This window comes from Eptatretus burgeri, chromosome 7, assembly GCF_056783735.1.
Source record: "Eptatretus burgeri isolate ZD-2024b chromosome 7, Ebu_testis_v1, whole genome shotgun sequence".
NCBI classification, from domain to species: domain Eukaryota; kingdom Metazoa; phylum Chordata; class Myxini; order Myxiniformes; family Myxinidae; genus Eptatretus; species Eptatretus burgeri.
Window position 1 is genome coordinate 45,360,874 of NC_140967.1, and position 13,684 is coordinate 45,374,557.

Genomic DNA, 13,684 nt, shown 5'->3' on the forward strand with positions numbered 1-13,684 from the left:
AGGCTGATTGAACCAACCTGATGTTAATTCAATGGTTGACAGGGGTTTGAACTCAAGATCTTAACATCTTAAGCCAGTCACCATAACCATTAAGCTAACACCAGGCTTATCAAAGAAAATAACATTGGGAGACATCAGTGTATTTTATTTTGAACTAGCAAACTACCACCCATCGCTTTGCTGATCGGAAAACTAAAGGAGGGGAAGAGGGAGAGAGAGGGGAGAGTAAAGAGGTGGAGGAGAAAGGAGAGAGGAGAAAGGGGGAGCGATGAGGAGTGTGGGAGCAAGGAGGGGTAGGGAGCGAGAAGGGAAGACAGTGTGAGGTGAGAGTAAGGGAAGGCAGATATGCAGTGGAGCGTTAATTATGATTCACGTTGTCTCATCAAAATGATTCTGCATCAAATAACAGTGACAATGGAAACAAAATAATGTCTGAAATCCATTTTCTATATACTATAAAAACAGCCCAGAGACAAACACTGCCCGGACACGTCCAGAGACAAAACCCACCAGACGCATCAGAAGCCAAGCTGTCCAGACACAAACACCGCTGGGACACATCTGAAAAGACAAACTCCCACTTGGATGCATCTGGAGACGAACACCGCCCAGACATGTCCAGAGACAAACTCCCGTCCTGACATAAGCACCACCCGGATGCGTAACACACACACACACACACACACACACACACACACACACACACACACACACACACACACACACACACACACACACACACACACACACACACACTAGGGCTGATATCGGCAATTTTTCGTTTTTCGGCATCAGCAGATTGGAGTCAGTGTGATTACCAACTACAGCACATGTGCAGGATATCTCAAAAAGTTGTGGATGTATTCGGATGAAATCTTGTGGATAGGTTGGGTGTGTGACAAGGACAAACTAATTGGATTTTGGTGAAGATCCGGATCCGACCACTAGAATTTTAAAAGTGCTTCTTCACCATGGAGAGATCGGGTTAAACCGATATATAACACGATGTCTCAAAAAGTTTCGGACGGATTCGGACGAAACTTGGTGGACAGGTTTGGTGTGTGGCAAGGACGAATTGATTAGATTTTGGTGAAGATCCGAATTCGAATCCATACGAGAACTATTTAGTTTTTAAAGTGATTCTTCACCATTCAGAGATAGGGCCAAAAATGATATTTCAAATGATATTTCAAAAATGTATTGGGCCCAATATGTTCTCATGGATCAGGCATTGCATGGCAGAGGTATGCGCTCTACTGAGTGCCCTTCTCATTGAGGTTATGGATTATGTTTCAGTATTGTCATGCACTCCAGAGCATAGTCAGACTGCTCACATAAATATATCTTTCTCTCAAATGTATTAACCCTTCATTTATTCTGTTAAGACAAAGTGTCATTCAACAATAACTGTAATAAACTAGAGGGCACTCGGTAGAGCCCATACCTTAGCACCGTAATGCCTGATCCAAGATATCATATCGGGCCCAATACATTTTTGAAATAGCATTCTATATATCATTTTTGAGCCCTATCTCTCAATAGTGAAGAATCACTTTAAAATTCCAGTAGTCAGATCCAGATTCAGATCTTCACCAAAATTGAATCTAGTCATTGTGGTCACACACCCAACCTGTCCACCAAGTGTCGTCTGGATCCATCCACAACTTTCTGATATATATATATATATATATATATATATATATATATATATATATATATATATATATATATATATATATATATATATATATATATATATATATATCGTTTTTGGCCCGATCTCTCAATAGTGAAGATCACGAAAAATTCTCGTAGTCGGATCCGGGTCGGTATCTTCACCAAAATCTATTCAGTTCGTCCTTGTCACACACACAGAACCTGTCCATAAAATTTCATCCGAATCCGTCCACGACTTTTTGAGATATCCTGTACACAAACAAACAAATGAAATTGCTCGTTGAGCAAGGAATTGCCGGAATAACTTTGTCATATCTCCATGATCTCTGAACAAACAAAAACCTGGAAATCAATTTGCTTCTTATAAGTCGATAGTGCTACTGTTTAATGAGTTATAGCACTTAGCTTGGTCATGATCATAACTTGGAAGTCAATCGGACTTGAAATGGCGTTTTTATCGCAATTTGAAAGTTTTGACCCGACTCCCCTGACATTCGACCCCCGACCGCTACGAAAGGTGTTGGTGTGACACCCCAATGAGACGTATGGTTGGATGCAGTATTGTAAGATCCACATTTTGGATTTGGTTTGAAGTCGATACGACCATTTTATCGGATGTCATTGCGAAAATAAGAATTTCAGTGACCTTGACCTTGACCTAGAATCCTAGATTCACCTGTGTCTAAAACGGTGTGTCTAAGTTGGACCATGGCCGACGTCTGTAACCAGTTTGGTCAGATCGCTGAAACGGTGTGGCTGCTTCTGGTAAACAAACACACAAACAAACAGACAGACAGATGCACAGAATGACCCACACAACCGACCAACATAATTGCCGAAATCCGAAGGATTCTGGCAATTAACAAACAGACAGAGACAAATGGGTGAAAACATCACCTCCTTCACCTTCGGTGGCAGAGGTAATTCAAGATTATGGATATACATCTTCAATATTTAAACAAATGTGTGTTTGAAATCGTGATTTGAGAAAGTTTGGCAATGATTTAAGTGGACTCATACTTGAGTGTGTGTGTGTGTGTGTGTGTGTGTGTGTGTGTGTGTGTGTGTGTGTGTGTGTGTGTGTGTGTGTGTGTGTGTGTGTGTGTGTGTGTGTGTGTGTGTGTGTGTGTGTGTGTGTGTCCATATATGTTTTTATATATATATATATATATATACAGTCGATTCTCATGTGAAATAAATCGAGAAAAATAAGGAAGGAATGGGGAAAAAATAGAATAGTTGAGGAAGGTATTAAAGAGAAAAGGACCAGTTTTGAAGGAGAGAAATGTGTTGTGAAATAGGCAATTCATGATGAAAATGGTTCAAAAATGGTGTTGCAGTTCTGCAAAACTGCAGCTCCCCAAGGCAATGGCACACAACATATAGCGGTCCTGGCCTTTATCATGTCTCGTGGGTTGATGGGACAAAATACGTTGCGAGGGCTTCAGGTAGGTCTTTATTCTTGATCTCTATCTATTTTGCTTGCCTTTCTGCCCACAAATCGCACCCCCTTCTTCACGCATGCATGCACATACACCCACAACTAATTAGCATATTCCGCCAAAACCCATTAAAGCCTCACTCCATTCTCCAACAACACATCACCTCAGACCTTTGCTGTACTTGGACCCCAACACAACATCAAACCACCACTCAAGCTCACTTACTTTCGCGATTAATAGCCACAACCACGACATCTCAACCACCACATCAAAGCTCACCACTATGCTCATCGTGACGACTAATAACCACCATTACCTTTCGGGACCAGCGGGAAGGAGGAGATGCGCTCATGGATGGGGTGCATGATCGAGTACCTCGCTCCATGTTAAACCTTGGAGCTCTTTTGCGTGGCAAGGTGCGGAGTGACTGGGGGAATTTCCGGTGCCGAATATTTGCCTGGGCTGGGCCAAGGCTGGGGTGAGCATCCGCACACCAATGGCGGTGCAAAGATGTGCCCATAGCCCGCCTATTCCACTTCCAGCACTCTGCCCTTGCAAGAGCATTATAAATGTGCCAAGTTCCACACGCTCGCTCTCTTCGTCTGGTCCCACCTTACATTAGCTCCTGCATCTCAGTTGTTGCTGCATTGAGAGGAGTGAGTGGGGAAAGTGGCGCCGAACTCGTGGAGAGCCAGACGCCGGACGAAGTGCAGTTTTACACTAATTAATAATTACGGAGGATTATTAATTAGGAGGGCGCTGGACTTGGTATTCCAACACTGGCGGTGTGGCAAAGGAGATTGACCATGTCCTCATTGATGGTCGTTGGAGGATGATCCAGAACTGCAGGGTCTACCAGAGTGCTCAGTTCCTCAATACTGACCACAGGCTTGTTGTAGCAACTCTAAAGCTGCACCTTAAATCCTGGAGAATGGTACCATCCCAGCCGAGGCTGGATGTTGCCAAGCTCAGGGATGAGAGAGTAGCTGAGGAGTTTGCGAACAGGCTGAGTGGACACTTGGGGGGTCTGGGTACTTTGGGGGGTCCTGAAGAGTTGTGGAGTGCCTTCAAGACCACCGTCCTTGATGTTGCCGGTGGATGCCTTGGAGCTCACCGCAGGGCAAAGAAGAATTTTGTCTCTCAAGGGACACTGGATACCATTGACCAGAGTCGCAGGGCCAGGCTGAATGGCAGAGCTGAGCTGTTCAGGGAGCTGAGGCGTAAAACTGTACGTGCACTGAAGGTGGACAAGGAGGCCCATGTGCGAGGAATCTGTGAGGGGGTAGAGCATCACCTGTGGACAGGTGATTCTCGTCCCGCTTACAGGGGAATTCGCGCATTACGTTCATCCAAGCCCATCCCTCGGAGCACTGCAGTTCGAGCAGAGAGTGGTAGGCTCTTGACAGAGGAGTCTGAAGTGAAGGCCCGCTGGGCCGGTTACTTTGAGTGGTTGTACCAGGCTGATCCCCCAACTGTCGAGTTGGACGTCAAGGGTGTTACAATCCCTGTTGCTGACCCTCGAATCAACTGTGGTCCACCTACGCTTGTGGAAACACGGGCTGCGGTGAACCAGTTGAAACGGGGCAAAGCTCCAGGGATCTGTGGCATCCATGCCGAACTTCTCAAGGCTGGTGGAAATGCTGCACTCGTGTCGTTGCATGCAGTTTTGTGCTCTGCCTGGAACACAGGCATCATCCCAACTGACTGGAAGAGGGGCCTTGTTGTCCCTCTCTGGAAAGAGAAGGGTGATCGCCAAGACTGCAACAACTACCGAGGGGTGACGCTGCTCTCAGTGCCGGGCAAGGTCTTTGCTCGGATAATTCTCGATAGGGTTCGCCACCATCTGCTTGAGCACCAGCGTCCAGAGCAGTCAGGCTTTACACCAAAGAGGTCAACGATTGACCGTATCCTTGCACTTCGTGTCCTCACCGAACGCAGACGATAGTTTCTGCAGGGGCTGCTTGCAGCCTATGTTGATCTCTGTAAAGCGTTCGATTCAGTGAATCGGGATGTCCTCTGGAGGATTCTTGGTCTTCGTGGGGTGCCAGCAAAACTGATCGATCTGATGTCTGAACTCTACTCTGGTACTGAGAGTGCTGTGAAGTGTGGTGGTACCATCTCTGACTTATTTCCAGTTGTTACTGGAGTTCGTCAGGGATGTGTACTTGCCCCCACACTTTTCAGCACTTGTATGGACTGGATTCTAGGGAGGATGTCGGAGAGATCAAGTTGCGGTGCGTCATTTGGGAATGTCAAGATCTCGGACCTTGACTTTGCAGATGATGCAGTCATCTTTGCGGAGACTTTAGACATCCTCTTGGGGGCCCTCGAGGTGCTGAATGAGGAGTCGGAGCCGTTGGGATTACGGGTTTCTTGGGTCAAAACTAAGATCCAGGCTTCCGGTGACATCTTGGATGCTGCTGTCCTGTCTGTGTCTGTTTGTGGTGAGGATGTTGAGGTCGTGGAGAGATTCACTTACCTTGGCAGTGATATTCATGTCTCTGCTGGCTGCGAGTCAGAGGTAAATAGACGTCTGGGTCGGGCCTGGGGAGTCATGGATTCACTGGATCATGGGGTGTGGCGCTGCCGGTACCTGTGCGGGAGGACGAAAGTCCGAGTCTTCAGGTCCTTGGTACTTCCAGTCTTGCTCTATGGGTGCGAGACTTGGACCCTGACCAAGGATCTGAGACGGAGACTTAATTCCTTTGGTACCAGGTCTCTTCGGAGAATCCTTGGCTATTGCTGGTCGGATTTTGTGTCCAACGAGCGGTTGCTGAGAGAGACTTGGATGAGATTTGTTACCTGCATAGTCCGTGAGCGTCAGTTGCGGCTGTATGGACATGTGGCTCGTTTTCCTGACTCTGATCCTGCTCACCAGATTCTCTCAGCGAGGGAGTCTCATGAGTGGAGGAGGCCAGTGGGTCGACCACGTGCCTCATGGTTGCAACAGGTTGACCATCATCTCAAGGAGATGGGGATGGGCCTGGCATCTGCCTGGGGGATGGCCAGACGGAGGCCCCTGGAGTACCGGCGGAAAGTGGACGCAGCGACGTGCTGTTCTGGCACATGCTCCCATACCTGACCTAATAATTACACTAACAGATTTCTCTATGCTCACATTAAGTCTATTCTACATTCTACTCATGCATTCTTTGTTTCATTTCTAACACCCCCCCCCCCACCCAACTTGATCCTCGTACACCTCCTCAAATCATGCACTGCACCGTAGACACCCCCAGTTTTCCTCCCTTTTCCCCCCACCTAAACGACTGGGTTTGTACAAGTCCATCGACCACGTAAGGTATTCTAGAGGTTGCAATAACCTTTCTTGCTACTCTAATTTTCTCAGAAATGAATCTGATGGCACCTGTCCTCATGTAAGATAAGATTGTAGAAGTGTATTATTGGTACAAGTTCTGCCCTGTGTCCTTTCTCGTCCTTTTTGTAAATATCTGCATTTCTTTTTGCCTCATTTGTGTCAATAAACTTGCTGTATAAATATACTGAGCTCACTATGTATTTTCCCCAATTGGTCCAGCGTAATGCAAATGTAGTTTATCCAGGAAGTTCTGCCCCATGTGATTTGCTCGATTAGCCAGTGCAAACTCGCAGCTCTGCTCAGCTGCACCTGATCCAGTAAGTTAACTAGAGTACACATCAAGGGTATGACACCCCCCCCCCCACCCCTCGGTGCGGCCATCCACACGTAAGGTATCACGCGAGGTAGTGTAACCCTGCTGGCTTGGTAGTACCATTCGGCACTCGTGGTTGTTTAGCAACCCGCCAGCACGCGGAGTTATCTGTGTCCAGGGGCCTCAGGACCGGACATTCGGGAGCAACCCGAGTGCTTCCCCTCGTGGCGAGCTTCGAACCCCGGATCCGTAACAATGCTATTTTCGCACAAGTACAGTACTGTATATATTGTTACGGTTCTATGAACCATATGCATTCAAACATACAGGTGCCCCAAAGTTAGTTACGCCGTTATTATATATGTAGACAGAACCCCTCTTCGTGTTTAGTGGGAAATTGAAGGGGTGCGTTGCGATGTTTTAGTTCGGTTAATAAATCATCTTATTTCCCCTCTTATGGAACCACGGTACCTTCCCAGCGCTTGCAGCCTCGGTTCGCTGGCCACAGCGTACCACTGTCCACCCGGTCTACAGAGACTCGTTTTTCGAGGCAAAATCTCCACGTTCGCTGTTCCAGTTCCTTCTTGGCTTCCCCAAACGTACGCAGTGTGGCTGCACCTTCATTCACCTTCCCCAAACACGCGTGGAGTAGGCGGGCCTCACCGGTGCCTGGCCGACGCCCCGCCCAGAAAGGGCAGACCCATGGGAGCCCCGTCCAATCAGGGCGGACAGTGACGTCAGTTTTGATCAAGGCCCCGCCCCGCTGAGGGAGGTCGAAGGACTACAAAGGGACCCTCTGAGACCTGCGTTCGTGGGAGTTCAGTCAAAAGGCTCAGTTCAGTTGTGCATTCACTGGGGCGTTCGTTGGAGTTTTGCTGGAGTCTTGAGTTCGGTGTACGAGGAGGATTGACAGACAGAGCTTTTTCACGAGTCTGTGGGTGGTGGTGCATGGCCGTTCTCCGTTGGTGGAGCGATCCGTCTGGTCGATTCCGATAACGACCGAGGACACCCGACCTCGATCGGGTCTCTCGCTGGGTCCTGTCCGCGACCCTGATCCCCGCTCTGGAACTCCGCTCTGCTCAGATTCCTCCGCGGACACGAGCCCCACGCGTGTGACTGCGGGCCGAACTGCACGACCATTGGCAGGTGCCGCCCCACGGAGCACCCCCTCCTGCCAACGTGCAGGTACCCAGCCGAGCCGCGACCCCAGCTCGTCTCTCTCCTTGGCTGTGGGGTTCCTTGGAATTCACCTGGGTTTTATTTTCGTCTGTGTGTGTGGCGCCGTCTGCTAAGTACAACTGCATAAGTGTTTTCGATCATTGTAAATCTCCTGCATATCCACGATAAGCTTGCTCTTTGTCTTTCTTGCTGTAAATAAAACAATTGTAGAAATGTTCCCAGTTCGTTTCCGTCCTTTCTTTCATTGGTCCAGCATGGTTCGGATCTGAGTTTTTGCCGGGTCTTTGTTCCTGTTAATCTGCTCATCCCAGCCGGCACGGCTTTGGCAGTTCCACTCAACTGCACCCGAACCGGAGTTGGTAGTTGGAACTCTACCGCAGTCGGTAGAGTGACCCGGTTCGAGCAAGACGTGCCAAGGGCGTGGCTCCCTGGTAGACGACACCGCGTGGTTAATTGGGTAAATTGGTTCTAGACAAAAAGACTCAACGCTACGCGGTGGAGGTATTGGCGTCCACGGTCGGTTAAGCGACCCGTCGCCTCACGGAGTTATCCGGAGCGACGGACTACTATTCCGGGAGTCTGGTGGGAGACGACGTAACTTCCCCCACCGAGCGGTTGTTCTCGCCACCGGTCCCCGGCCCGCAACAATATGTTCCTTTACCTGACCACTGTGCACGTTTGGTATTTCTTCCATCGCGTGTCAAGGATCCCATTACATATAATCTACTCTTGGGGTATAAGAAAGGGAATGAAGGAAAAACGTTATATAGACCTTCCAATGCTCTTATGTTGATGTACTTTGTGCACAGAGCCACCATTTTTTCATATTTTTCAGGTCCAGTGGACACAGTAAACTTTGGTCTTGTTCAAATGTACTGTGAATGTCGATAAGCTCGCTGATGATCTAAGCCATCGATCTATTTCATCACACAAATGTTCCATGACATTCATAATACACGACTGAATGCAAAAAGATTCACAGTGTTGCTAAATCAGTTATTTTAGATAAATATAGTTTTTATTGTTCAAGAAAAACAAATCTACATTCCATTTATTTTTGGAAATTCTCAAAATTATAATGGTTTGTGTTGTGATGATGTAAAAATGCAACTTGGAAACTATTTACTTGTGTTAGCACATGGCCTACGTAACATTTTCTTCTCTTCTCGTCAATATTACATATATGTGTGTAAGGGGGGGGGGGGTGAAAGAATGAAGACGAAGAATTACAATCTGTCACATGAATGCATGTGACAGATTGTAATTCTTCATTTGGCAGGGATTCACTCATGAATTTTGTCTCCTTTTTGAATCACTACTGCATGTTGAAGCTGTGCTGCGGTGATGTAGTACCCCATGCAAACCAGAGAAGCACACCATGGCGTCATATTTTTGTTAGGCATCAGCCAGCTGGCAATCAGTCGCAGACTAGACTGCTCAAATGTCAGCCCGAGTGTTGCAATAAATTCATTATTCTTCACATTGATGTCATGTGCGTTTTGACTTGTGCTTCCATGAAATGCTTCATTGTCTTGTGCAGCACCAATTAATAGGACATCATAGCAGGGAAATGTAATGTGCTGGACATCACACCTACCGTGGTTTCATCCTCGTGTAGGACCTGGTCATAACCGCTGAGTGCCACACAGAAAATAATGGCTGTGACGTCCTCAAAGCAGTGGATCCATTTCTTTCGTTCTGAGCGCTGTCCCCCGACGTCAAAAAGCCTGCAGTGTGAATTGGGTGAGGGTCAAGAGGCAAAAGGTGAGTGGAAGGATCATTGTGAGTGTGTTGATAACACTGTTTCAGCAAGCTTACAACTGCTAGAACTGTATTTCGAGGTATTACCACTGTGTAGTAGATGTAATAGGTGTTGGTATTCCATTGTTGACTTACTCAGGTGGAAATATATATTGTTACATTTTTAAGAAGTCCCAAAAAGATCCTGACAGTTAAATCGAATTATTTCATTGTATACTGTTGTGTTTAACTGTCCAACATCTGTGTTGAGAGGTCTGCGTTGTGATTGTGTAGTTTGAGATCCCACATGTCATTTTCCGTTTCTATAAGCCATTTTCTGCATGTCACAACATCACGAGCACATCCTTCTCAGACTCCCCAAAACCGCTTCAAACAGGTTTCATGAACATATATCGTGCCAAAACCCAAGGCCACAGCAGCTCCTCCTGTGGAAAGGGGGGGGAGGGGCAGGAGGGTGGGGAAGCTCAAGCGAAGGGGGTTGGGGAGAAGCTCGATAAAGATATAAAAAGGTGGAGCGGAAAACTGATGTTTTGCTGAAGGAGCGGGTTCTTTCAAGAGAAGGGATGAGAGACCTCGATCTTTTCTACCCCCATTAATCCATCCCAAACCCACCTCCTTCAAATTCCCTGCTTTCCTTCCTGAAAGTCCCTGTAATGTCCATCTTGTATACCCCGTGTTCCCCGCCTCATCCCTCTCCCTTCCTCAGATCTCCAAATGTCTCTGTTCCCCATTGTTTTGTCCTCCCCTCTCCTGCCCCTCTTGTTTCATGCCCCCCACCCCTTGCTGTGCGTTGTGTTTCAGCTCTCATACGAGCCTCGACAATGTATACAAAAACAAACAAACTCGATAGCCATATTCTCATGTGGCACGACTCCGACGCAAAGCATTTGTTTTTGTCACTTTCCTTCGTGCTTTATTTATTCACTAGCAAATACAGCCCATCGCTTTGCTGACGGGGATAATAAAGGGGGGGGTAGAAAGAGGGAGGGAGAGAGAGAGAGAGGGGAGGCAGGTGTGAGGTGAGAGGGGGAAGGGAGGCAGAGGGGATGAAGAAGAGGGAGGTGGGGAGAGCGACACCTCACCAAACGTTGCTATTCACGAAGGGAGGGGTGTGCGAGTGAGAGAGAGAGAGAGAGAGAGAGAGAGAGAGAGAGAGAGAGAGAGAGAGAGAGAGAGAGAGAGATAAAGAAAGACACACACACACAGGTAGAGACAGCGAGAGAATGACAGAGGTGTAGATGGAGAGTGCTGCATTTTATGAGGAGGGGGGAGCAAGGAGGGGACAGTGAGAGAAGGGTGGGTGGGAGGAGTGGGAAAAAGACAGGTGAGCGACGGAGGTGGGGTTAGCAAAGAGAATATGTGATGCTTAATGACCGAATACACACACACAAAAAAAACATGTCAGAACAGCTGTACACACAATGACACAACAGAGTTTGTAAAATGATCTGCCGGCACATCTGCAAAAACTTTGATATCGCAGTTCCAGAAAATTTGTGGGAAAATGAACCTAAGGCAATCGCTGAAAACATGGAAGTACTGCTCATGTCCGACCTTATGATCCCATCGAGCGTGAAAATCGAAAACAAAGGATTGCGACCAGATATAATACTTAGGTACAAAAAAAAGAAAAGAAGGCATTGCTAATTGAGTGTTAATCGCAGTGATTTTGGACTAACGATGCATAAATCAAGAAAATGACCAAATACCAAGACCTCAAGCATGAAGTTAAAAGGACCTGGAAGCTGAAGAATGCTAAAGTTGTACCAGTGATAGTTGGAGCTATGAGAATGATGACAAAGAACCTCACAGAGATATTAAAAACCATCCCTGGGAATATTATTACAAACGAACTACAGTTGGAAGTTGTCTGGGGCTCAGTAACGATACTGAAGAGAGCCTCGGCACAAAACTTTGAGAACAGAAAACATCACAGCTTGGTCCATGAATCGTGACCCCTCACCGAAATGAAGGTGGACACTTTGAGCTCACCCTGGGAGGACTCAATTCCACATTCTGAAACCCACGTAAGTAGATAACAATCAACGACACAGACACACAGACACACAGACACACGGAGGTGGATACTTTGAGACATGGGAGGGCTCCATTCCACTTTCTGAAACCCCCTTATGGAGATACCAACCAACCACCAATAGCCATTAACACGCACACCGGTGCCAAATGCCATTGTGGTAAGGCAGCTTATGTAAATACACACACATGTAAATGTTCACACGCATCAAGTAAATAAAAACGACAAACACAAAGATTTAATTTGAAACAGCGTTCTTTGAAAGAGGATTTAAAGTGTGTAATTAGGGAAATTCAATTCAAAAACGTGCCAAGCCACAGAACACAAAATGTCGAACTATACTCTATGCCTTCACAGCAAGAACAAACATGGTGAACACCTGGTCGGATGGACCTTATTGGTTTTTTTATATAATATGCATCGATGTCGAAGTGAGAGGTGGATTACAAATGGAGATCCACACAAAGCGATCCTTGCACATTTTCAGTGGAAGAGACACCGCACGGCACCGATGGACCCAGCAAAGGTGGAAACGTAGTCTAATCGATGTGAGATTGAAAGCACATGTACTTTTTTCCCGAAACGAACAACCAAGCAGCTTGGAGAGTGCTTGCCAAGTCGCTTAAGCATTCAAGCAAGCACTCCAATGAAACGGTCGATATGAAACGGCTCCCTTGGCACGCAATTGGCAATCACCGACCTGTCACATTAAACATGCACCTCCCGGAGACGCCCGACATGTCACATATGTCCGAATTGGACAAATAAACACTTTTCTCGGAGTCGGAACTGCATGCAAGTTCGATTCTGGAGCTCAAATTTTGTCATTCTTTTTAGTTTAAGAGATACTCGTGGCGAACGCATCTGCGGAAATGAATAAAACAACGAACGCTGACGTCTCCGGGCGTTTATAAGTATTGCAATGTACCCAGCGATTCGTAGTTATGATGAACAGCTTGTTCCAAGTGGCAGCCTGTTCCAAGTCATGGTAAGGTTGAGCGGGTCAAAAAACATGGTGGCTTCAGACCCCAGCGAGGTTACCCAGGAAACGCAATGGCTCATTTGGTTTTATGGAGAAGATTACATCGCTCCAAGCTCCTAATGAAATGAAATACCATCCTAAATGACAACACATCACACAAAAAGGAAACAATGTTATCTTGTGTAAAAAAAAAAAAATAATAATAATGATCACACTAGACCAAATGACCAGATGTGACACTACGGTGTTCGTCCTTTGTACTTTGATCCATCGACCAGTTATTACAAAGGAGAATAGGATGTAATTTTTTTGTGTGTGTTTAGCTGAGTGACGGTATGTGCAGAGTGAACTGCATACCGTGGCACGGGTAGTGCAAGTGACTGAACGAACACACACACACACACCACACACTTAGAACAACAAATGTCGGAGAACAACAAAAATTTAACAGCTTGGTCCATAAACCATGATCCATAACCAAAGCTGAAATGGATACTTTTGAGTCCAGAGAGGACTCCGTTCCACCTGAAACCGACAAATGGAGATAACAACCAATTACACACAATCTCTTTTATATTTATTTTTTGCCCATGAATTAACACTGTACCGTAGCATGGGGCTGAACACACACACACACACACACACACACACACACACACACACACACACACACACACACACACACACACACACACACACACACACTCTTTTTCATTATTTTTTTGCCCATGAATTAATACTGTACTACAGCAGGGTGTACGTGCAGTAGTGCACGCGACCAAACTGCGCATGCAATACCTCGTCGTTCACGTCACCTTACCACGTCATTTACTCGGCGGCACTACCGCATCATACAAAGACGTGTATGAACACCGTGGGGCCGCACCGCAGGTCTCTCTCAAAAATACCACCCATCGCTAGCAAATTCTACCCGTCGCTTCGCTGAATATGGAGAAAAGGGGATGTTCTTCTTCAT

At 46.7% G+C, this 13,684-nt stretch overlaps 1 protein-coding gene across 1 annotated transcript in view; it reads right to left on the bottom strand.

The window, feature by feature from the left end:
* The window catches only part of GNAO1 (G protein subunit alpha o1), an 84,732-nt gene that overhangs the window by 51,478 nt on the left and 19,570 nt on the right, over positions 1-13,684 (bottom strand). Inside the window, exon 6 of the mRNA XM_085888292.1 lies at positions 9,528-9,657. Coding sequence (XP_085744418.1) covers positions 9,528-9,657 — 130 coding nt within the window. The remainder of the gene's footprint in view (positions 1-9,527; positions 9,658-13,684) is intronic.